Source organism: Aulonocara stuartgranti (genome assembly GCF_965226115.1).
Source record: "Aulonocara stuartgranti genome assembly, chromosome: 3".
In the NCBI taxonomy this organism is placed as follows: domain Eukaryota; kingdom Metazoa; phylum Chordata; class Actinopteri; order Cichliformes; family Cichlidae; genus Aulonocara; species Aulonocara stuartgranti.
In genome coordinates, this window is record NC_138941.1 from 11,583,378 (window position 1) to 11,597,128 (window position 13,751).

Below are 13,751 nucleotides of genomic sequence, written 5' to 3' on the forward strand. Positions count from 1 at the left end.
AACAAGTTTGCTACGAACCATTCTGAAACATAGCTCAAAAGAAAATGACGGTATAGAGACAGATTCTGTCCAGATGCAAAGAGACGGTACTTGATTGTTGAAATGTGGACCCGTATGAAATATAGCCGTGGAGTAGAAACCCTGAAGACCAAACCGCTATTGACTTAGCATGATCTACTCTCATACCTTGTCTGTGGAGTCAGAGCATACACGGCGCACCAATTTCGCAATTATAAATCTCTGGAGGCGCACATCCAATTCACCAAGGACTGGGTACAAGATTTGGCTATTTTTAAGCCTCCACATTGTGAGTACGCCGTCATTCAAGCAAAGGTAAGTCAGCTTGAGTACTGCGAGTAAAATGCGTTTGATTCCCCCCAACATTCAAATTAGTGCTAGCAAAAATTCATTCGTGAGGGGGAAATTACAGTGAGAACATGTAGAGGCTCTGTTAGAGGGATAACATAGTGAGTTCAGTGCATTGATGTGACATTGTCCTGAAGGATTTAGTTATTCTTTATGGTTAAAGAAATTGCCCTAATTAATTCATATTTATTATAAATAATCCTAATTACACATCTTGCTTCCTTGTTTGTGTCCTGTGTCACTAAAAATACATTCTGTTTTAGTTTTATACATTGATTAATGACCTGCAGAATCTGCTTGTCATATTAGGTGTCCATAATTGTCACTTAAAGTTGAACTTTATGTTTTCTCCCTCTTGAAAGTGATTACATCCTTGCATTACATACTTTAGGTTCATTTTTTGCTGATAGGTTTCTAAAAAGAAACATGCAGATTTAGAATATAACATGCAGCGTTCTATAGATGGATACATAAAAACACTTTATTTGTTACATTTATGATAAATGGATTTGAAAGTAAATAAAACACATTTGTGTCGGCCTTGGCTCATAGTTCTTGTCTTTAAATGAACTTTGTCTGTGTGTGTTTTAGGTCCTGCACTCTTAAAGACTGAATTGCAGCATTGCAGCCACAGGTCATTGTGAGCATCACAGGGAAGGTTGAAGCCGCCCACTGCAGCTGTATGGCTAGAGTCGTGGAGACTTGCAGCCATGTCACTGCTCTTCTGTTTAATGTAGAAGCAACAGTGAGGATCTGTGGCACAAGGACTGTTACAGATGAACCTGCATACTGGGTTTTGCTGGGTAATATGACCAAGATACAGCCAGAGGTTGGCCATAAGATAGACTTCTCCTCTTCAGCTGCCCAAAAAAAAGGTTCTTGATCAAAACATAGACAGACCATCTGTAGTGACAGGTAAAAGAAGCCATCCTCAAAAAAGAAAAGTTCCACCTGCTACTGTGGAGGAGTTGGATCAACTGATGGGACAATATTTTTCCAAGCATAGTTCTGTTCTGAATAACCCATAGTGTTTTAATTTAGGGGGCCATGTAAATACTTTGCATTTACTGAATATGTACTTACTAAATACCACTGTTCAAAAGTTGAATAAAGAAACAAAGAAATGTTTGCCTATTTTGAATTAAAAGCACTTTGTCGAACATCACATCAGTTACAATGTAGAAAAAATGTTATGTATAGTTTACAAATGACAAAATGTTCACATAAAATCATGACAGCATTTGTATAATATCACCCACTACTAGCATTCTGTAATTTACTGTCTCTTTTGAAAACTTATCACTTATCACATGGAGAAACCTTTGGAATGCAAGCATGCTGATCCACACAGGTATGCACACAGGTGCACACATGGGTATTCACAGATGCGGACTACAGCTTTCTTGGCTGCTGCCTCAAAGCACACTGTGCGCTGTCTATCCTGCGTGCTGAACAATATCGTTTATTATTTAGTAACTATTGATATCTATGGCTAGCTAGTTTATTGTGATGGTGCTTTTTTTTTCTATTATTATGTTGCTCTTTGTTGTTTGCTGTCTCCTCTGTTTGTTTGTTTTTCTCCATACAGGTGACCCAGGAGTTTTTTTTTTGTTGTTTGTTTTTTTCTCTCTCTTCCCCCCCTTCTCACCGTCTCTTCCCCCCTTTGGTTTTCTTTCTTTCTCTCCCCCTCTTTCTTTCATTCTTTCCCCCTGTCCTGTCCCACAGTTATGTCTGTCCCGTTTGCAACTGAAAATAAAATAAATTCATAATTATAATAAAGGTCAATCAAATGGACCAATATGGCAAGGCCATGATGATCCACTTGGTAAAATAAATCCGCTTGGCATCTTTCTTGGCCTCAAGACAACAATTCTGATGGCTATAGATCCAAACGGGACAAAAATAAATAAAAAAAATAAAGTAGTCTCAGAATAGTGAATTAAACCAACATTTATTGTTGATTTTTTTTTTAACAAGAAAAACATTTTTCAACTGAATAAAAACAATGCCAATAACCAAAATAAATAGAAGCGTACATGAAAACTACACAGTCCTTCACCTTTCTGTCTGATTTTTTTAAGGAAAACAGTTTTTCATTCCACTAAAAACAGGACAAACCCACCAGCATGAACATTAAATAAACTATTACAATTGTAAAACAAAACTCATTTACAAAATGTAATAATTATCAGTGGGTCCCAGGAAATAGAATGTGACATGGGATTTAGATTTCCGTTACCAGGATGGTTGGGTTCAGCGTAGTCTTTATCACCACCTGTCAAAGACACATCATCAATATTCATGTTTGCTCAGGTTATTCACTTGTTCACATCTGTCTGAGATCATTCATACTGTTGTATGGATGTGTGTACAGTATGTATATAATTATCAGCTATGTAAAAGATATTATCATCTCTGTTCTTACCTAGTTGGAAGTCCTCCGTTCAAACTCAGAGAGCCGCTGGAGGAAGGTGGTGATCCGAGGGCTGATTCTTGTAACCTTCCTCTTTACCACACGACCTGTCTTGCGGCTTGTACCAAGTTTTGCAGGGCATTTTGTTCCCATGTCTGGATTGATCCTCACAAAGAACCTTTTAACGGAAAAAAGGCTGCTTTAATTTCAAAATTAAAACATACGTTACAGCAATCACCTATATGTTTCTGCAACTGTAAAAAGAGAAGGAGAAAAAAAAAAGAAGAGAAAAAAGGAAAAAAAAAAAAAAAAAGAAAACTTATCACTACATAAACAGCACAAGACTTAAAAGTATTTAACAAGAGCATTTTTCCCTGGTTTTACTACCACACTGGGGCACATGTTCACCAAAAGGCAGCAAACCTTTGCCATCTTATCCAGGAAGGTCACCTTTTTACCCACACATGGAAGAAGTAATCTGATTGGCATGGTGGTATGTAGCATGTAGTTTGAAGCAGGGATTTCGTAGTGCCCCATGTGTAGTGTTGGAACCCAGTCAGGATTTGTTTCATTCATTTCATAGGCTGGTTTGTTGCAATAATGCCAAATAATTAGCAACTCTATAAATAGAAGGTAGTTCTGCATGTTTGTTCTAAGTTTGTGCTATGATCTCAGAGCGCATTGAAAATAAAATTAACAGGCTATAAATAATAATATGAACTTATTTAGAACTTACCTGAATGAAAATACTGGAGCACACCAACAGATATCTGTGGCTGGTAGAGAACTGAATATCAGCTCGTCTCGCAGCTGCTATCCAGGCTAGACGCCTTCTTTTGGTAACATCCAACACATAAGCTCCCTCATGATGCTTCCAGGTGAGGAAACAATGAAAAGAGAGCCTGTTTTCAAGCTTATTCCTTTGTCGGTAGTGCAATCTAACATTACAACCGACCACACAGCAAGCATTTGTTTGGCCTGCTAATATGGCGCCTTGACCAAAAATCCTGGCTACGCCCCATCCCGTAAGATCACGCTCCGGAGCCCTATTAACGTACGGATCTAGAAAGAAGATGCTGCATTTTTAACTCTGAGGGAGATGGAGAATGAGCCTATTTCCAAAACAGTGGAGTGTGTTCCTTTAAGTACTAAATTGTATATATTGTCAAAAACTAAAGTGTACATAGCAGTTGTTGTATCTTGTTTACTGTATCACTGACAGATAATTTCAAAGTCAATGAACGCTACATTATAGTGAGATATTGTGTAATGTGAAATACTGTAAGCAAATGAATAAACAACCTAATTCGTGATAGACCTTTGACTCTGTTTTGTTTGAATCCAACTGTTTTTTGCAGATGTGCATAAAACATGTTACTTTTAGTATTGTTATCATTATCATCATTATTGCACTAAATATATTTTAAATAAAGGATACTTTGATATACATTCTACTGTAAGGTTGGAAATGTATTTTCTTCACCCTAAAATATGTTTTGAAATGTATTTTGGTTTGAAAGAAATATATTTTCAATTTCAAAAATATATTTTTTTGGAGCATCACAAATACAAAATATATTTACCATATATTTGAAATATATTTTGGCCAGGAAAAATGTATTTTTTTACCGTATGGGTTTGCTGCTGCTGACTTTGAAAATCACACCAAACATGGAATCAAATATATCGACTCGGCTTAGACTACAGAGAAGCTCGGCACTGCTCACAAAACTCAACACAAAAGGCTTTTTAAAGACAACAATCACTTTGACAGACACACAAACACGACTGAGTACAGAGCAGCTGCTGGTTTGAAGCCACAGAAATGTTCAAATGTTTAAACACACTGCAGCGTTGCAGCCGTGATGCATTTGTGCTGCTAAGGCCACACACATCAGCTGCCTTACATTTTAGTACCAGTTCATCTCTGACCATGGCAGCACAGTCTTTCCAGTACAGTGATGTTGGTGGGGACAGTGGGGACTGATTGTTCATTGGCTGTAAGCCGGTCACATGGACGTTTAACTGGTGCTTTGATTGCTCTGTAGTCTGTTGTGCCTGTGAGCTGCTCCTAAAATGAGACAGATTATAATTGTCACCATTCTGTTAATGACTCTTATTATGTGCGCTCTCCTCCACTGTCACACTAAACACATTAAACCTTTATTTTGGTGTAAAGTCAGGATTTATTGGCTCTTCTTAAAAGCGTCATGAAGTGCAAAACTCAGCAAACATTATACAAAAGTAGATTTAGAAGCTGAACAGAACTGAAAACATTTAAAGTGACAGTCAGCACAAATCCAGCTGACATCTCCATCCAACCCAAGTCTTCATTTAAAGTCATTATAACTGTGACACACGTTTGTTACAGTATTAATCCTGCCTGATGCTGCAGGGCCAACATCATGAAACAGGCTCAGCATTTATTTCCATTATGAAACTTTATCATTAAAAACAAACCATTGTTCTGCAGTCGTCCCAGGACTGTCGGTCAAACGTTCTCTCCACATGTTTAAGGCTGAGCTCACTTTATCGTCTGCCTGAAGGAGGAAAGCAGATGTTACTAAACATCACAATAAAACATATGAAATGGGTGCACATGAGGAACGTCTGCGCTGTTAAAGCCATGCAAACATCTTCACACATGAAGCAGCAACACCTCTCAGTTTAGCAGCAGCTGGTAAAAGCCACAGTGATCCTGGAGCCTCCCTGAAGGACTCGTTCATCAGTAACTGTCAGGAGGACGATTAAACCTTCTGCACACGTCCTGTAGTTACACACTCGGGAGGAAAGACGACGTCCTCGCTCTGCAACATGATCTGTGTTTCATCCAGGACGCTCAAACACAGATTGGTTTCCAAATATTAGACGCACTGGTTCTTCATGCGTTTCTACCTGAGCACTCAGAGTCATTTCTACAACAGGCCTCCTTCACCTGCTGGTGCCTCTGTTTCTGTGTTTGGCTGTTTCCATCAGTGCCTGATGTTTGTGATCTTTGATCTGTTCTGAAGTCTCTCTTTGTAACACAAATGTTGTTTGGCTTCTTTTGCAAACAAGGCAAAAGAACTTTAATGGATTCATTTGCTGATCTTACTGTTCTGATGCAAAGCCGTCCTTTCAACGCTTTAGAAAGAAAACCAAACAATGTTTTTAAAACTTTCCCAAAATGTAAAAGCTATTAAAACCATAAACTTCTGCTCCTTGATCATGTGATTCTTCTTCTAGACTGTCTGTAATTGTTATTGCTGATTGTCAATAAAGTTGTTTTTTATAAGTTATGTTGTAAAGGAAGCTTGTGGCGAGGGAGGAGGGGCGACTAAAAGCAGGTTCATATAGTGGGAAAGTCCTCAGGTCATGTGAGGATATTTACTGATGCGTCAACACTGTCAGATAAAAGAACGGCTGCTGCATTTGTTCTCCCACAAATAAGTTTGGTGATGAGTAAAAGAATTACAGATGATGTGGCAGTTTATACTGGGAGCTGGTAGTGATGTTACTGGCTTGAACTGGGTGGAGGACGCACTAATATGGAGGTATGTGGTTTGCTGGGACTCTAGCAGCGTGCTAGTGAGCACAGGTGATATGTCTTCAGACTCTAGGCAACATATTGTTTTTGATATACTTCATTTACTGTATAGAATCAAACACAGAGGGATAGAAGTGGATTTCTTATGGCTCCCTGTGAATATCGGTGTTGATGCAATGAACAGGACGATAAGTTTAAAAAGGTGCAGCAAGAAGAAGTCGTGCAGGTTTGACTATAAAATACAGTGAAAGTGAGGTGAAGAGTATAATGAAGGTAAAGATGAAGGACGAGTGGCAGGCACACTGGGACAGAGACGGGAAAGGCAGATATTATTATACAGAAAACAGTCGTGTAGAAGAAGCTGCAGCAGAGACCAGGATGGAATCTGGAGAGTCAGAGTTGGTCACACAGGCTTGAATAGCACACTTAAAAAGGTAAACATGACACAGGAAGTGTGACTTCTGTGGACCAGAGGAGACGTTTGACGGGTTGTTAGCGTCGTCAGGATGCTGGATGGAAACGCTGTGCCTGATAGGATGATTACAGGCTGGACTTTGTCTTCCTGTTACAGATGGATCCAGGCCCTGGATGACTGCTGGACACACATGACCCACACTAGGCTGCCTTCATCCATCCTTTCCTCCTTCACTGAGACTCAGAGTCAGCATGTATGTATTTATCAGTGATTTGAATCCTTTCATTACAGAGTGAAGTTAAAGTAGACGTGTGAACACACTAATAAACACAAAGGGACACAACTACTACTCCATGATGGAAAGCTGAAGTATTACACAGCTTTATGAACCTCCTGTTATCCTGGTAGACGAGTACAGCAATAAATCTTTTACTTGAACATCTTCTGGCTCCAATAAGCTTTGAAATGTGACCATGAAGTTAGAGACACACTGACTGAAACCCACAGCTGTGACTGTGGATCACATCCACACACAGTGTAGCTGCTGTCTCTGTGTGAGCCTTTGCACTGCTGCTCGCAGCACCGTTATATCACTCAGCGCTCGCTGCTGTTATTGAATCCACTTTTTACTGTCCGTGCAATCAAGCTCCTCTGCAGAGCTAGAAAATATCTTCAAACCAGTTTATGTGTTAGGGGATCCTTTGCAGCTGTGACTGTTGCCTCTGTTTTTGTCCTTTGGTTCCTGGGAGCCTTTTACATTTCCATCAGCAACAAATATCTGAACAGGCTTTATTGTAGGAAATACAGGATTAAATAGTTGTCATTATTTATTAGATGTTGTTAAAGATGATCCGATGCTTGTTTAGTTTAATGCTGTGGCTTCAGTCAGCATCACTGTGCTGTATAGTTTTATTTTTCTGATCCTTCTGTTAAAGTTGCTGAATAAAAGCTGGTTGGTCTGCACCTCACCTCTGCCTCGAGCCTCCTTCTTTAAAGCAGCAGAGGCTCTTCATTCAGGTATCACAGCTCGAGTTGTTCTGCAGGAGACCCAGAGTACTGTCCTTGGTCCATAATGACATTAACTTTGATTCATGTCAACATGAAGCCTGAACGTCTGTGATGAACACACTATCAGCATCACTGACATATTTCATCATTTAAAAACACTTCCTGTCACCGTGGTGGTTACAGTGACATCATGCAGTTTGTGCTTTGACCTCCAGAGGGCGACAAATCAGCACAGACAGAGAGCTCCATTCAAACTTTGCTGCCATCAGGAATAATTCTTCAAATATAATCATCAGTGTTTGAGCAGTTATGATATCAGGGACAATCTAGACATGTGTGACAATACTGAACATGTCACATGACACACCTCAAACATCATGTGATCCACTCTCAGTCTGCACTTTCAGTCATGACTTCATGAATTTATGATCAGTTTACTCCTGAAATATTCAAATGCTGCAGGGTGAAGAACAACAAAGTGCTGACACATGTTTGTGTTTCAAACAGGAAAACCAGCAGAAATAAATCATCTTTGGACAACATGACAGAGATTAGTGAGTTTCCAACTTGCACTTGAATGCAGCACAGACAGATTCTGATGTTCGTGGTTGTAAACGTGTCCTCAAACGCCGCTCTGACTCTTTCCTTCCTGCTCAAAGTTCCTCTTTTCTGAACTTGGTGTTTGTGCCTGACGCTGATCGTCTCCGTGTGGAGCTCCGTGTGAAGGTAACGTTAGCAGTGTGTAATGTTTCCTGGCTAACATCAGCTGTGTGCAGCTCAGTTCCAGCACAAATCTGTCGCTCCATAGTTCACGGTAACGGACTCATGAGGTCGACCGTTAAACGCTCTCCCGCCATTTTGTCTGTGTGCGCGGATGTGTACGTTTTTGTTACCACTGTCATCTCATCAATAGCCTATTTGTAAAAGATCTCTGTTCATAGTTTAGTTGGATTTTAAAACTCTGTAGTTGGACAGTTTTATTTTGGACTGATGCTAAAATTCTTGCTGATTGTTTCTGTCGAGGTTTTGTACTTGACATCCGCCATTTTGGATGTGATAAGCTGTAGAGAGTGCGTCCAAAAAGAGAAACCAGAAAGAGAACCTGTTTTATTAATAACCTCTTGCAAATAGAAGAATATGAAAAAAAACAACAACAAATAGGATAAAACCTTTAAATTACTTGAATTTTTAAAATCACCATCATCTGTTAACACAAATTTGATCATTTCAAATTTTTGTTTTCATTTTCTCTTCCCAGTTACTTCTTTCTCATTCTCTTCATTCTCCTTGTCACCTTACGTCTCACTCCTTAACTGAAGTTATAGTTCTAACATAAGAAGTCCCACCAACGTCCTTTATTTAATCTCTGTGTTGTCACAGTTATTATCATCAGATCAGACATGAGACCCAGACAACAACATAAGTTTACAAGCTAACATCATGTCAGCTAACATTAGACGATAGCATCATAAACTTTAAATTACTTTGCCTCTGATCAACAGTTTGATTACATTCTCACATCACAGGTTTATTTGCTAAGTGTGAGTCCGCCCACATTAGATCCACTTTTCAGCAGGTGGAATAATTTGTAGTATATAGGTAATACATCAACAATGCTGCCGTGGCTGAGTTAGGAATATTTATAATGTCATTTCCAAAACTTGCATATGATCTGCAATTTGTAGCAGATCTACTGACTGTCACAGAGCAGCTGGAGCAGTCTCGAATGCAGGTCAGTCCACTGCTGCCCCCTGTGGCCAAGTACCATAGCTACTGCTGGATGAACTCGTGACACATCTGCACCTGTTTCTATGAACACATTGAGTCTGAGTGGCTGCACTTACACTGGTGCATTCAAACATATTGAAAGATGGCAGCAATGTGGATTGTCAAGACTCAAACCAACCATTGAGCAAAGACAGCAGATCACTTGTTTCTGTTTGTTATACAGCCAGATTTACTCGTGACACACATGTGCAGCTGCTTTATCACCTATTCTGAATTTGTTTCAAGCACAATACATTTGTTACACATGTTGGGATATTGTGTTTGTTTTAAATGTTATATACCTGTGTGGTATGTGACTTGTGTTGCCATGACGCCAGGTCTCTCTTGGAAATGAGATTTTTAATCTCAATGAGATTTTTTTTTACCTGGATAAATAAAGGACTAATTTGTAACTTTCAGTGTTTTCCGGTCTTCCAAAAGAAAAAAACCTTCAACTACATGACATGCAGTTGTGTATTTGTTTTCACCTTATCATACACTTGAAGTTTTACAAATCACCACTTCTTTAGTGAATATCATTTCAGTCTCAGACAACCTCGTTTCTCTTACAGAGGTTGAATGCACCTTCTGCGGATGGCGGTACCACACAGTGTGCGTGGACTTCCCCTGCACAGAAGGCAACTACAAATGCTGTGAATGCTAAATAAACAGAAACAAATGATCCCTGTTGTCTTTGCTTGATGATTGGTTTGAGTCTTGACAATCCACATTGCTGGCGTTGCATCTTTCAATGGCAGCAATGGCAGGTATCAGTGCTCAAACCTTTTGTGTTTGTTTCCAACAAGTTGCCCACCTCGGGAAACAAAAATGTGTTCTTTTACTTGTCAGATGAACATATGAGACACTTTGACTCTTCAGTGCAGTGTGGAGCCTAACAAAGATCTGTTTTGTGTCCCAGCTGATCAGCAGGAGGAGGAGAGTCTGACGGAGCAGCAGAGGAACATTTTCAGCTACTTGGACTCAGCTCAGCCACTACAGAGGAAACAATGAGCTCAACACAGAAGGTGACAGACAGAGCAGGACCATATGACCACAGATATTTATCACCATATACATTTGAACATTTGCCATAACGATGTAGCTGACGATATAATTGACACCAGACAAAATACTTTACAGCTGCACAACTTTATTAAAAACCCATCAATGTATTTTCACTGAAACAAGCAGCTGTTGTTTATGTGCATTAAAGTTATATAAAAATGTAACAGTGCAAATGCAAATTCCTCGCTGACAGTTTAACCAAAAGGCGTTTCCAGTGGAAACTGGCCGACACATCCTGAGCATAACCATGTATAATATCCACTAAACTTCAGAAGAGGTTATACAGTCGTGGCCAAAAGGTTTGAGAATTGCATAAATATTGGAACCTGGAGAAGTTGCTGCTTAAGTTTTTATAATAGCATTTTGCCTGCACTCCAGAATGTTATGAGGAGTGATCAGATGAACTGCATCGTCCTTCTTTGCCATGAAAACGAACTTAATCCCCAAAACGCCTTACCACTGCATAGGGCTGCCACAAACGATTATTTTGATAGTCGACTAGTCACCGATTATTTTTGCGATTAGTCGACTAATCAGATCATCATCCATTGGACGTAAAACGTACAGCTTATTGCACCAGCAGCATCTGCTCTTATATAACTATCATTAGCTTACAGCTTTAAGTGTTTAAGGTATGTGCTAACTAAAAATAAAGACAAGATGGTAGTTTATTAAATTTTAATTAAATGTGCAGATTGTTTTGGTGAAGTTTAATAAACTCAGCCGAATTACTCAGGAACAAATAAAATACTGAAAAAAGCCAAACAATAACATTTTTAAGTTTATCTAAGTGACTTATATATCATGTTTAACCTGAGTAGGGCGGTGGGTTTGAAAACGATCTGCCGGGAGTCCGGTGCTCTCATGGCCCCCGGCTAGCTATCGAGCTAGTGGGTAACAGACTTCTCCGAAAACGTCGGAGCGCTTTTGAAAATATGTGATGTCTTGATAAACTGAGCCGATATTTGAGGTTTACACAGCTACATTCTCGCCTGAAAATATGTTAAACGTTTATTTTGTGACCCAGAAAGAATAATAAGAGTAATATTAAAACTAACTAGCTGCAGCTATTGTTGGAAACTGCGCTGGGCCGCGCTATGAATTCTGGGACAGAGCTTCTTCTTCTTCGGGGTTTAACGGCAGCTGGCATCCTTGTACATGCAGTGCTGCCATCTTCTGTTTCAGTCCGTTATTACACTCTTAAATCCTGCTACTTATTCCTGCTTTTGGGATCTTACAAAGCTTCAAACGACGCGTCGACTATTAAATCAGTCGTCGACGATTTTGATAGTCGACGTAATCGTGACTAGTCGACTAATCGTGGCAGCCTTACCACTGCATTTCATTGCTGTCATCAAAGGACCTGCTGAGACCATTTCAGTGATCGTCTTCTTAACTCAGGTCAGAATGTTGGCGAGCACGAGGCTGGAGATCATCATGGCTGTATCCCGATTCAGGTTCTGCAGCTTTAAAGTCCTCAAGGGCCGCAGACTCAAAGACCGCTAAGGCCGAAGTGCGAGGCTCGTAGGCTCGTGAAATGGGACGTCTAGCCTCCGTCGCGCTGCCCAGGTTTCCTAGCAACCATGATACTAACAGCTGGAAACGTTTCATACAGCTTTGTTTGACAGAAATGAAGGAGAACATATTTAGTTCATTTGTTTCTACATGAGCTCTGTGTGATTTGATGAGTATCTGAGGCTGAGACCACAGGACTGTGAAACATGATTGTTGGGCTTCATTTCTGTGCTGAACAGTCGTTTAAGATTAGCTGTAAATAACAATTAGCTGATGTTGTTCATGAGACTAAAGTCACCTCACTGTGGTAATGTAAATATAATATGGCCAATATTATAGTTATTATATTAATCACTTCACTCACAGACAAGTATCTGTGACAGTGTGTATACAGATGTATCATATATAAGAGACAAATATTGTTCATTTAATATGTTGGTACTAAATGTGGCTCAATGCTTACATATATGTGTAAAAAGCAAATGTAGGAGCTGTGATAACTGTGTCAGATAGAATGAAGAGTAGACTGATATATGAAATATTCCTTTATTGGGTGAGAAAATCAGACCATGTCATAACTGCTTTAAGTCACACAGAATAGATATCAGAGCCTTAAACAGGCTGACTTCTGCTAAATGGTCAAACTGGGCAGAAAGTCTACAAACACATAACATCCTTATAGAATATGATGTAACACTATAGATCAACTTAGCTCAGAATATATAAAGCATATAAACAGTTACAGCAATATGATGCAACAAACACAGCAGCTACTGATCCAAAATACTCAAAGCTTCATAGAACTGAAACCAACATTTATTTTTAGCTCCATTCTGCTGCTGATACAGACTTTAGGTTTCTGAACATTAAACTTGTTGCTGCCTTTCATAGTGTGTAACTTGAAGGCCCTGAGTACTTTCTCCCACACTGAAAACACTGGGATGATCACATTATTTGAACATTACCTAATAAGACTGATTCAGCACAGACAGTTATGTTAAACTTTCCTAGCAGTCCTTCACAAACAGGGAACAGTCTGTCTATTCTCTCCATCTGTCAGCTGCTGCTGGCTCTTCCTCCTCCTCTTCCTCACACACTGCTGAGTTTGTCCTGGTGGATCATCAGGGCTGCAAAGCCTCACAGATGATGTGCAGCAGTGGCTCCCTCAGTCTGTCCTCACTCTGGACACTTGCAGTCGTCACACATGGAAATCAAATGTGTGATAAGCTGCAGGATTCAAACACAAGTGTAACTTATAAACACATGTTCATACTTTTATTCCACAATCAGAGAGAAAGAAACAGAGAGAGAGTGCAGGACAGACAGACAGGTGACAGTCTCAGGTGTACACACTGCTACACAACAGCACCAGAGAAGCAGGATTTAGTGTTTGTGTTATTACGAGTGTAAACAAGAAGAGTTCCAGATGGTGCAGTGGACACATGTGTGACTGCTGTGATTAAAGCATCTTTCTTTCAGCTTAACGAGTGAACCGTCAGCTCGTTCAAACACACGTTAAAGTGCGTTTGGCTCGACACCACCGAACAGAGGCAGCAATATAACACAGCTAACATTAACAGTGCAGTGAATCCTGCTTGTGCCGTGATGTTCAGGACTGCAAACCGAGCAGCATCACTGACTTTCAGCTTGTTGTGTTTGTGGATATATGACTGACT

The 13,751-nt window shown here is 39.8% G+C and overlaps 2 protein-coding genes across 4 annotated transcripts in view; one reads left to right on the top strand and one right to left on the bottom strand.

Moving 5' to 3' along the window:
• Nucleotides 1-13,751, top strand: part of LOC309702279 (uncharacterized protein) — a 164,537-nt gene that overhangs the window by 147,426 nt on the left and 3,360 nt on the right. Inside the window, exons 2-3 of one of the 3 annotated variants that reach the window (XM_082526877.1) lie at nucleotides 6,877-6,973; nucleotides 10,415-10,520. In XM_082526877.1, the coding sequence (XP_082383003.1) occupies nucleotides 10,503-10,520 (18 nt within the window). In that variant the 5' untranslated portion in view covers nucleotides 6,877-6,973; nucleotides 10,415-10,502. Of the gene's footprint in view, nucleotides 1-957; nucleotides 1,183-6,876; nucleotides 6,974-8,334; nucleotides 8,455-10,414; nucleotides 10,521-13,751 lie in introns of those variants that run through there. The other 2 variants (XM_082526876.1, XM_082526878.1) reach the window with 2 other exon arrangements.
• Nucleotides 10,826-13,751, bottom strand: part of LOC309702173 (protein NLRC3-like) — a 132,347-nt gene continuing 129,421 nt past the window's right edge. The window contains exon 15 of the mRNA XM_082526643.1: nucleotides 10,826-11,888. The gene's annotated coding sequence lies outside the window, so the exon portion shown is untranslated. The remainder of the gene's footprint in view (nucleotides 11,889-13,751) is intronic.